Source organism: Schistocerca gregaria, chromosome 2 (genome assembly GCF_023897955.1).
Source record: "Schistocerca gregaria isolate iqSchGreg1 chromosome 2, iqSchGreg1.2, whole genome shotgun sequence".
NCBI lineage: Eukaryota > Metazoa > Arthropoda > Insecta > Orthoptera > Acrididae > Schistocerca > Schistocerca gregaria.
Genome location: NC_064921.1, coordinates 787,056,228 through 787,068,837, shown reverse-complemented (window position 1 = coordinate 787,068,837; position 12,610 = coordinate 787,056,228). Strand labels below are relative to the sequence as shown.

The 12,610-nt window shown below is 40.6% G+C and overlaps 1 protein-coding gene across 1 annotated transcript in view; it reads right to left on the bottom strand.

Moving 5' to 3' along the window:
- Window positions 1–4,461: 4,461 nt before the first annotated feature.
- Window positions 4,462–12,610, bottom strand: part of LOC126335044 (cytochrome P450 6k1-like) — a 46,861-nt gene continuing 38,712 nt past the window's right edge. The window contains exon 6 of the mRNA XM_049997914.1: window positions 4,462–5,982. Within this exon, the coding sequence (XP_049853871.1) occupies window positions 5,798–5,982 (185 nt within the window). The 3' untranslated portion in view covers window positions 4,462–5,797. The remainder of the gene's footprint in view (window positions 5,983–12,610) is intronic.

The window sequence follows — 12,610 nt, the reverse complement described above, 5'->3', positions numbered from 1 at the left end:
TTCTGTAATCATGGTGTTGACTGATCGTCCAGTCATTCCAAGATAAACTTTTCCTTATGTGCATGGTATGAGGTATATTCCTGACATTGCAAGTGGGTCCCTTTTCTCCTTTGCCGAACAGAGACACTCTTTGATTTTTTTTGTCGGTTTGTAAATAGTCTTAACGCCGTGTTTGCGCAATATAAGGCCGATTCTGGCTGTCACTCTGGGAATATATGGCAGAACGACCGCAGCCGACATTTCTTTTTCCTATGTGTCACTTCGCCAATTGCTTGACTCTGTTAACTTCTTTTACAACTTGTCGAGTAGCCATTGTTCAACAGAATGCTTTCCAAGTGTTGTATTTCGCGTCTGAGGTGCTGTGGCTCACATAATCGTCTTCCCCGCGTTACGAGTGTCTTAATCATGTTACCTTTCTGGCTCCTGTGGCGATTTGGTAGTTTGTGTAGGTATCGGTCAGTGTGTGTCGGTTTTCGATACACACTGTGTCCCAGGTTTTCACTGTCTCTTGTACCAGCACATCTAGAAAAGATAGTTTTTTGTCCTTCTCTACTTCCATTAGCAAATTATATGTTATCATGAGTACTGTTCAAGTGTCTCAGGAAGTCACCGAGCTGTTCTTCACAATGGCTCCACACAACGAAGGTATCATCGACGTATCTGTACCACACTTTAGGCTTACAAGGTGCCAAATCCAACGTCTGTGCTTTGAAGTGGAGCACCATAGCACTGCCCATGGCGACGCCTCCCAGCTGTTCGTAGAAGTTGCCATTCCACCAGAAATAGCTAGAGATGAGACATCCCTGAAAGAGCATTGTGATATCTTGCGTCAGTGGCACTTTTGTAAACAAAGAAAGATCACCGCTGACCAGGATGTCGTTTGTCGTAAGTTTAAATTTCTTCAGCTTCTCAATGAAACGTCCTGAGTCCTTAATGTATGTGTCAGTCTTCCCCACGTGCGGCTGGAGCTGAGAGGCCAAGTGTTTTGCCAGTTTATACGTCGGTGAGCCAGGACCGCTAACAATTAGTCATAGTGGAACGTTTTCCTTCTAGATCTTAAGTAATACATACAGCCGAGGTGGTAGGGCTTCTGTGTTGCGCAGGCTCCTCTGTAAGTACGTCGGTAGAAAAGAAGTCTTGATTAATCGATTCGTATTCAGTGTGATACGCTGCGTTGGATCAGCGCGTACATTTTGGTAAGTCGTCGGATCTAATGGGTCCCGGATCTTCTGCTCATTATCTTCGGTCTTAATTACGACGGTTGCATTTCCCTTATCGGCAGGTAGTACCAATATGATCCTGCCGGCGTTCTTAACATCTTGTACCTCTTCTTTCTTCAGGTTGCAAGTTTTTCTCCTCTCACTCAGCGTAGAGCTTCAGTTCGTTCTGTGTGCTCCTGCATGTTGTTCTTTAGTGTGTGCTATCACAGCTGCTGCACAAGTGTCAGTCTGGAAACTTCTTAACATATCTCGTAGAAGACTCACATTAGAATCCTGCAACCAACGCCTCTGAAATTCTAATTTACCCTAGCTTCAGTTTGTTAATGTCAGTACGCTTGTTCCATTAAGAAAGTGTATATAAGCACAAGAAATGCACTTTTTAAGAATTATTACAGTCGTTTGATTTGCTAACCATAAGAGCCCCTGACTACTAATCCATTCTGTGAAAACCGCACGTCAATAACACTTTTCCTTTCCACAATATTTGCGGTTCAAGTTTTAAGTAATTCTCCGTGTATTCAACACTATACCTTGATTGTATTTATGAAGTAACTTGTAAAAATAATTCGGACGTAACCCACTTTCCCCACACCAAACCCTTGTGTAGATCGTTGCCGGTCGGTGTGGCCGAGGGGTTCTAGGCACTACAGCCTGGAACCGTGCGACCGCTACGGTCACAGGTTCAAGTCCTGCCTCGGGCATGAATGTGTGTGATGTCCTTAGGTTAGTTGGTTTTAAGTAGTTCTAAGTTCTAGGGGACTGATATCCTCAGAAGTTAAGGCCCTTAGTGCTCAGAGCCATTTGAACCATTTGTAGATCGTTGTGAGCAGCTGACGTTTGTGGTTTTTAGCATGATAGAGAAAGAGAAACAAATATTCTCAAACAAAAATTGTTATTAATTGTTGCATATACATTTAAGAACTGAAAAGATATGTTTTTAACTTACAATTTAAATCTACACTCGAATCACTCAAATAATTTTTACCAGTTAATTTAAACACGTTTCCTTATAGTTGTATGTCCCCTGGTTGGTTTGGCGCAGCCTGCCGCGTGAGATAACGAGTATGAACTCATATTCTCTATACTCTCAGTTCTGTAATGCAAGCGGATAATTTAAAATTCTGGACTGAAGCACATTTGTTCCTAATGAAAGTCAATGTCCCATAAGTATTTAAAGTATTGTAAGGACCGTTCACCACCCAGAATCAATTACCCACACGATCGAATAGCCCATGTTACACAGACAGCTCCGTCTTCCACCAGATATCAATGGAAAGTGACTAAAAGTTAAGGTCTTGTAGCAGCAGTTCCTCATCCAATATCAATCCCCCACACGAACAAAAATCTCACTAACTCGCCGGCAGTTCTTCCTTCTTCAAGAACTGGCGTAAATGTTGCCAATCGTTCTGTTGAGCGCCCCACTCTAAAAGTATTTGTACTGAATCCATTAGTATTCCACCACTGGTTGCTTCTCCATTGGCTAAAGGCTGCCACCACCAAAAGTACATCTTTCTTAAATTCTCGAGACACGGTTTTGACTCAGACTCACACTTTCTGCCCTAAACTGAACTATAACCACAATATTTAAATAAGTAATTGATATAAACATTCAGTCACATTCAGATCATTTATAATAAATAAAAGTTTAAGTTTGTTCATAAATAAACTGACAGGTATTCTTACGTAAGTCCACTCACATTCAATGACAACAGCTTTTAGTTACATATTGTTTACACAATTATTGTTGTATGGTAGGTAGAAACGTCTTTTGGTACTCTTCCCAGTAGCGGTGTCAGCTAACATATGTGACCGACCAGTTTTAAATCGTTTTTTTATGCGGTTGTAATTATGTTTAACTTAAGTTACTGGCAAACATGGAAAACATATTCTTTGAATGACTACACACATACGACAAGATATGATTATTAATGCTAGTTATTGTACAAGCTATGATGTTTGGACAAACAACTGCATAATTAAGAGATCTCCAAACATAATAAATCAATAAACAAAGTAGATACAGACGATTGAAATTCAGGAGTGGTAGCTATAGAGCAAAGCTGTCATCTGAGGCATCGTTTGTTGAAGCTGCTTGAACCATTTAAAAGTCTAGAATCAGATTTTCACTCTGTAGCGGAGTGTGCGCTGATATGAAACTTCCTGGCCGATTAAAAGTGTGTGCCGGACCGAGACTTTTTTTTATTTAAATCCCATTTTGTTCTATATTGTTCGTTGACTTCGTTCGTTGCGGACGTTCGATGATACTTGTTCTGGTTGTTCGTTGATCCGTTCGCTCAGTTTTTTTATTACAGAAGGTAGCTAAACCCTCTGACTGAACACGCGAGCTACCGTGCCGGCGACTCGAACTCGGGACCTTTGCATTTCACGAGCAAGTGCTCTACCAACTGAGCTACCCAAGCACGACTCACGCCCCGTTCTCACACCCTTCCTTCTGCCAGTACATCGTCTCCTGCCTTCCAAACTAACTCCGAAGTTCTGCATGGTTCACAGGAGTGCTTCTGTAAAGTTTGGAAGGTAGAAGACGAGGTACTGGCAGAAGTAAGGCTGTGAGAACTGGGGTGAGTCGTGCTTGGGTAGCTCAGTTGGGAGAGCACTTTCCCGTGAAATGCAAAGGTCCCGAGTTCGAGTCTCGGCTAGGCACACAGTTTTAATCTGCCAGGATGTTTCATTTAAAAGTCGTTAGTTCAAATGCTGTTGTGAAAATATTTAGTGACTGTAAAATATTAAATTATTTTGTTTTCAAGTTATTGAAAATATTATTGGTTTACTGTATGTGCCTCATTTTTCTGACATAGCTGCTGTATTCAGGTTTGCTTTATTATGTAACTGTCATTTACTGTAGTATTTCTATGAGCTATAAGCTGCCTTAGTTCAGACTCTCGTAAGTACGCCATCATTCCTATATCTCCTACACCAACCATGTGTGTCACCATTGTCATCTTCATCTCCATTAGGATGTACCCATTTCCAGCAACTGAGGCAGATTGTTTTGTTACCTGAGCTTACCTGATGAGGCCGCATGCTTTCTAGCCCCATTGACTCGCACTCAGCCATGCAATCAGGTTCACCTCTCCACGTACCAACTCTAAGCGGCCAAATCGCTCGCCTGCATATGTGTAACGTAACAACAAACTAAAACAGTTAACGTAAGAAATGAACGTACAAACAGAAATCATTGTATATGACATTGGGTAGGCATTTACATGAGATAAAAATGAAATTTTTAAAACCATGGTTCCATTTAATCAGCACAGCATATAAATAATGTAATTTGTTATTTACAACTTGGAAACTTACAACAATGAAATGAAGGCACTATTAGAAGAGTAAATTGTATCTGAAAATGCCCTTTAAACGAAGTGATGTCTCACAACTTTAAAATATAATTACCTCTCATCCATTTGACTATTTCGTCTACTCTTTCAGATGTATTGCGGCAGATTTATTGTGTCAGGATACAACTTTCTAATGTGACTGCACGCACAGTATGTCCATATATAATTAAGCCATTTTTGAAGTATAATGAACGTATCAGTGGACAGAATTCGCATATCTGAAACAAGCAAGCCCCTTCTGCTAGCGTCAGATCCTCCTAAGTGCATAAACGAAAGATAAAATCTGTAACAGAGGATCCCCACTCAGTTATAGTTGCATAAGACAAGAATATCAATACTGATCTATAACAGATACCTGCAATACAGTGTTCATTTATGACGAGGCGACTCATTTCATGTGAGTCTAGGACACAGGTCTGTAGACTTTCCATTAAATGAGCTTTATGGTCTGTGGCATTGATGTCAGGAGACCAGTAACAGAACATCAGTTCATCAATTCTGTTGTCCGGAGAGTCTGCATCTCTTCGTTTGACAGGCAAATGTACTCAAGATGTTTCACAATGTCCAACCTCCATCTGCTAAGGGGGAAACCCTGTGCAGCTGCTGTGGGGACGTGTTTCTAGATGATTTATCACAACACCAGACCTAAGATTAAAATTTCTGCACAGACACTTACCTTCAGTTGCATAACTGAGCGTTAGTGAAAAGGAATTATGTCATGCCACTCAACTGGGCCTGGGGCACTGCAAGAGTAGGAGCCGACTTACCGCTTGCACTATAGCAGCTGCATACCCCAGAGCATCTTCGACAGCTGCGTGTAGAGCAGTCTGTGTCAGGAACATGATATGTATAACCAGAGTGAAGTTGAATTAGCTGGGACATAGCAAGAAAGAGTACAGCACTGAGTGGCACCAACTGTTGTATTTTTTTGACATACTCATTTCTCCAGATTTGTTGTTGTGAGATGCTCACTTCCTGGACTACAAAAGTAAGTTCCACCCTCTGTGATGCAAGTACAATCTCAAATTACTCTAGGGGGACAGATATGCCATAACAGCTTATACCCCTGCTGTAATACATCTTCAGTTTATTATGTAAGCGCCAGTCACAGCCTGGTAATGGTACAAATGTGGCACCTGCCACCGACTACTAGGACAGACGTAATAGAGATGCCTGAATTTGCAGCGCAACGTTTCAGAACTGTTGCTTATTTTCAGGCTCTCAGTTGACAGGCAGCCACGCTCTGGGTGTGACTCGGACATACAGCCCATGGGCTGCCGCCAGGATGACCTTGCGAGGCTCCAGAGGGATTGGGCTGCCAGCTGAGCGAGCGCACCGCCAGAACTCGAAGCGCGACAGCAGAGCCGCGAGCCCAGCTTTCACCTCGACCAGAGAGAACGACTGACCTGTAGAACAGCACCACTCACTAACATCAAGCTGTTCTACAGACAAAACGACAGGCACATTAATGTAAAAGGAGATATTATTACCATAACAGATAACGAGAATTACGCAAAGGAGTCTCAAAATTTTTTTAACAACAGCAGTGATTACTTAAACAGTACGTTGTGTTGTTGTAGTCTTCAGTCCGGCGACTCGTTTGATGCCACTCACTGTGGTACTCGATCACGTGTGAGCCTCATCATCTCTAAATAACTACAACAACTTTCTGAATCTACTTACTGTATTCATCTCTTGGTCTCCTTTAACATTCTGCGTGGTGTCTGTTTGTTCTGTATCGTGTCTCCCTACCACTTTCGCGCCACGACGCTCTGAGGGTGTTTTTTTTAGTGAATTGGGGTTGGGTTGTTTTAGGGAAGGAGACCAGACAGCAAGGTCATCGGTCTCATCGGATTAGTTTGAACCTGGGACATGTTACTGGTAAGGAGACGTCAGACCACACATGACATGTAGAATTCAGGAGAGTTCAGTGAGACTAGCGATGATATAACCAAATACTTAATGATTTCAGCGTCAGCTCCACTGAACTCCCTGTAAAAGAATCTTAATACTAACGAAATTTAGTGGAAGGGGTTCAAGGCTTTCCTATTTTTAGTTAGCTGGTAAAATAACGTCGAAAAAGCAGTTAAGTTTACCATTGGAAATTTTATTCTACTCACAAAACATTGTTTATAAATTGCACTATTGATAAAAGCAAATGTTTTAATACAGGATGGTAAAATAGCAACTGTCTTCAACAAAAACGTGAACGAATATTCCCTCAAAGGGTTTCCTAGTTCTACAATGCATCGAAGGATGACCTATGCCATATCACATCTATAATCTAGGTTTAAATTAGGTTTAACAAAAGAGAAAACTATCAAAATGGTTTACAGTGACCCTCAATTATCTTTAATTACTTATCTAACTTGTCGTAAATTACAGGGGCTGATGTGGCCTCTCAATAGCTATATAACAGAAAAATCATCGCATTTCAGAATTTTTCTTGAAGTGGTAAATGTGAACACCATGAGCTTTAATTTACGATCGACAATATTATTACGCAAAAAGGGGCTGTAACAGATGAGACTTCTGCAGCTCTGAGTGAAGCTTTATGCGCTGTTATGCGGCATCGCGTGCGTTCATTACCTTGACTGTGTTCGTCATGGGGCGGCAGGCAGCACAGCTCCGCTCACCTCGCCGTCTCAGAAGCAACTCTCTCCTAACTTCTCCTTACTACAATTTACCGAAGAAGGTTTAAAAAAAAAGCTATCTGGCTGTGTTTTCATCTGACCAATCAGGGTCTCAATGTTAACCTTAAGCACCGCCTACAAAAATACTGTCTATCCAATGAGAAACGTTATACTTTTCGTGGTGGGGCAATGTTTTTAAAGTTTACAATATAACAGAGACGGGAAAAAGTCTCACGCTAAGGCTCTAGCTTTTAACATGAGCTGGGGGGTGGTCCTAACGGTTAGCTGGCAACGTGGTGGTCCGTCCCTTATCGTAGGGCCTTCTAACTTAACACGGTTCTGCTCTTGGCTTTTATTCTCGTTTCTCCCCTTGGAACTCCGTCTGTCTCACGGTGGGAAGGTATCACATGCATTTAGGCATTCTTGTGTTAGTCTGTGGTATTCCATTTGCTCACTCGTTACTCGTATTACTTTGGTTAATTTAATGTCACGATTTATTCGGAGCTATGTGACATACTACTGGATTTGTTAATTATGTCAGGGTTTTCATGGAAGGTGTTGGATTTGCCTCACACCTTACACTCCTATGAATTTTACCCTGCACACTTCCCTCTACTGCTAAACTGTTGATCCATTGATGACTCAGAATGTATGCTATGACCGATCTGTTCTTCTAGTCATGTCACAAATGTCTTTTCTCCCCAAATCATTTCAGTACCCACGATCAACCCATTTACACATCAGCATTATTGTGTAGCACCATATTTCAAAAGCTTCTATTCTCCTCTTATGTAAAGTAATTGTAGTTCACATTTCTTTTCCATACATGACTACACTTATACAAATATTTTCAGAAAATATTTTCTAATCTATATATCCTCTCTTTTTTGACCACCAATAGTCATTTTGCTACCCAAATGGCAGAACTCATATACTAGTGTGCATCTTATTTCCTCAGCAACACCTGATTATGCATTATATTATCCTTGTTGTGCTTTTTTTTGGTGTTTAAGACAATGTCCATACTGTTCATCTTCTCTTGCAAGTTATTTGCTGTCTCTCATGGAATTGCATTGTCATCAGGAATTCTCAAATTCTTTCTCTGTAAATTTGAATTCATATTCAAATTTTCTTTGGTTTCCTCTACTTTCCACTTAATATACAGATTAAATATCATCAGATGTAGATTACGATCTTGTCATGCTCCCCTCTCAATCACTGCTTTCCTTCCATCAGGTGATTATGTGTGTGCGAGTCACAGCACGATGTTATAAATGTGGCACCAGCAAGGCACCATTAGTACAGACGTAAAGAGCCCCCATTCGGATTTCAAGGTGGGAGCTAGTTATGGGGGTTGTGTGATTACAGGAATGGATCGGAGTGTGGAATGCTAGGTCCTGTAACCGAGCAGATATGTTAAAAAGTTTAAAAAAGGAAATGGATAGATTGATGTTCGATATAGTGGGAATTAGTGGCGTTCGGCTACAGGACGAACAGGAATTCTAGTCCGGTGATTATAGGGCTAATGGAGGTCTGGGTTTAATAGTGATTAAGAAAATAGGGATGCATCTAAGCTACTAGGAATAGCATAGTGAACTCATTATCACAGCCAAGATAGACACACCAAACCGCTGTTGTACATGTTTATATACTAAGTATCTCCACAGATGAAGGAATTGAAGAAATTATTCAAATAGTTAAGGGAGACGAAATCTTAATTGTGATTAGTAACCTGAATTTGATAGTCGGAAGAGGAAGAGAAGAACAACAGTAGGCCTATGTGTATGGTGAGTGACGGGATGTCAGTAAAATAGAAAGCCACTTGGTAGAATTTTGCACAGAGCATAATTTATAAATCGCTGATAGTTGATTTAAGGATTGTGAACTAAGGTTGAATGTTTGGAAGAGACCTGAAGAACCCAGAGGGTGTATGATTGATTCTATAATGATAAGACAGAGAATTATAAAAAAGATTTTAAAGTGTAAGATATTTGCAGGGTCAGATGTGGATTCCGAACACAGTTTATTGATTAAGGACTGTTGATTAAAACTCGAAAACTGCAAAAAGATAGAAAATTAAAGAGATGACATCTGGATAATTTGAAGGAGCTATTAGCTGCTGAGAATAACAGAGGGCCAGAGGGAGCAGTAGACACTGGTCGACTAGAATAGGGCATAGTAATTCGGTAGAAGATGAATGGTGTAGTGTTGAGATATGAAATAGTGAGAGCGGAAGAGAATCAAGTAGGTACAACGCCAAAGCCTCGTAGAAATCCTTAGATAACACAGGAGATATTGAATGTAACTGACAAAAAGAGAAACTATAAATATTCTGCAAATGAAGCATCTTCAGGAGAGACTGTTTACACTTACAATTGGTTTGTAACATTTCATTGTGGTCCTGCTAGTCTCTACGATGAATTTCGTGAAGCTCAACCAAAATTGGGTTACATTGCGACGTACATTGAAGACTGAAGAGCATCGGAATGTGTATTACTAGGTACAAGATGGAGCCATACGTACACATATCTAAGACATTTGATCGAAGTTCAAATATAGCCGAATGTCGTTTGCAGTAAGGAAATGCTCATAAAATGGAGAAACATTATGTAACGCTGTAATAGAAATTTAAGCTTCACACGGTGTTCTGGAGTGTCCAAGATGAACTGAAAACAATTAAAGTAGTTTCTTTGTGATGTATTTCTAACGTAATTATCGTCTGTTTCGCTAACTGCTTGCAAGGACCAAATAATAATTAACTCTCAATGATGTCCAATAATTTGTCAGAATGCACCAAAGAAATGCGAAATACTCTCGTAATCACAGCACTTGTTATTCGTTGTTACAGTGCTATGTGACAGACAGCACGTCAAACCATTAAGTGTTTGACGGAGAGAAATATCGAATTAATGCGTCATTGTCGGTATCCATATAATATATCGAGTAAGGAATTGTTTTTGTTCGCTTATACTACACAAGAATTAAGTGCATAGCGATTCTGATGACTTCAAAACCTGCTGAAACATCCAAAAAAATTTTTTTTTGTAGTAACAACAGGAAAGTGGAAAGAAAAAAGTTTCCTGAAATACTACGAGGGCATGAAGAAGTTTACATATTTTAAAGAAAACTACACTGCCTGCCAAAAACTGAAGTACTCGGAAGACGAGAGTGGAAGTCAATTTTAGTGCATATACATATTATCGGAAGGTATGTAAGCGAGTAGAGTCGAAAATTTCTCTGGCCGGTGGAATGGGTACCAGGCAGCTTTGGCGTCGTTCAGTTTTAGTGTTGTTAGCAGACCTCGTAAGATGTACAAGGGGCATGAATGGGGTCAGATTTTTGGGCTGTCACTGCGTAGGCGATGAAGTCATCGCGTTTTCGCAAGAGACGATGTTATCAGCAGGTGATGGCAAAGAAAGGGGCGTCATCTTGGATCTCCATTTAGTGAGGTGGTCGAGACGTGGGATATCGAGGTGTATTATGCAGGTGTAACAGTGGCCCACTGTTGGGAACGTGAGAGCAAGCATAGTCATTGTCGAGGTTCTGGTCACCCACGTCTGCCCACTAGGAGGGAGGAGCGCCGTATCGTGCGCCAGCCATATGGCAACCATTTCACGTCTTCAGCTGTCATCCGGCGACAAGTAATAGACTCGGAGCAACATTCTGTGTAGTTATGCGTCACTGGGTAGAGAAGAGCAGCATCTGAACTAGGGAACTTCTGTCTAAATATCAGGCTATCATTCACATCAGAACACAAAGGACGGGTCTAGAGTGGTGCGTTAACTGTATGCTAGATGTGTCAGAATATGTCTGCAAAAACTCAAGATCTCCATTTGGTGCTTGTTGATGAATAGACAATGTTACGAATAGATAATGTCCAGCGTTGGATCGTGAGGATGGCGGTGACCTGGAAGAGGTCCCATTCTTCCACTGCTTTGGGGAGCCACAGTGGTGTTACTCCTGGTGTCAAAAGCCATTCAAAAGATAAGAGCACAAAAAATATCTTTCGTTCAAGACTACCAGTTTCAACAGTCTTTGCTGTCATCTTCAGGTATTACACATCTTTTTGTAGTAAAGCATGTCCATTTTACGCTGAAACTCACGCACGAGGTTTCAAATGGATAAACCTCAGCACATTACAAACGTTTGTCATCCACTTGACATCTTGTGCATGAGGTTCAGCGTAAAATGAACATGTTTTACTACTAAAAGATGTTTAAGACCTTAAGATGACAGCAAAGGCTATTGAAACCAGTTGTGTTGGATAAAAAATATTTTGTGCGATCTTGGCTTTTCAATGGCATTTAGCAACTGAAACAGATCGCCCTTCAATCATCTTATAGTGAGGATATTGAATACTTCTGATATATCGGTGTTGGTAAAAGCACGATATGACTTCAAGTCACCACTGGAGTCATTGAGGGAATGCTGACAGCACAACAATAGGTCACATGGACATTGTAACTTCTCAAATGCTACACCAGATGCGACGGTGAGCTGTTATTTTTGAACAGGACAATTCTCGTTCACAAATGGCACGCTTTGAACTATCTGTGTGCTTTTGAGGTAGTCCCATGGGCAGAAAGATGGCCAGATCTGTCCCTGTATGGCACCACCTTCGATATCTATTCCATTGCAGTACCAGTACGCAAGGTAAGAAGGTCAAGTTACGTAATGTAGATGTACTTCCATAGTAGAGGATTTGGCACAACTTTGAAATATAGAAAGGACTTGATCGGACAATTGTTTATGAAACGTTACGTGTTCAAAATTTCATTGTCAGACTGAAGCTGAGGAATAAAATGTACAAAAAGTTTGTGGTATAAAGTACACAAGTGTATCTAAGTATTGCAGAACAGAGTAATTTCTAATAGTATTTTTTTACTGTGCTTTTGGTTGGTTTGTTGGATCGGTTCATGTGCAATCATTTTTGTTCCTTTCTGTTGCTATGTATAAGCACTGAAGTGGATCGCAAAATTACTATTGCAATATTTGTAAGAGCACCCTAGCCACTGTAAGTTCTTTAGGACAGATAACAGACGTACTTTTGTGCTACTGCGTTATAAATCCTTTTTCTCCTGTCCCTTTGTGCCATACGACTGCACTGTTACACAGAACGTTGCATTCTGTCAACAAATGTAAAATGATATACTGATACTATGATTCCAACTGTTCTCGCTAGAATGTTCTGTATCTGATGAAATGAAGGGAATACGATCTGTGAATGTACCATCACGCCAACTACCTCTGTGCACAAGTAAATAATGTACAATAAAATTGGTTATAGGGCTTTGTGTAAAACATGTTGACATTTGTAATAGTTTATGTCATCATCATCAACATCATCATGATCATCATCATTAATCTTGGACAGTTTCTAGCCTCTGTCCTAGTCTGTGTG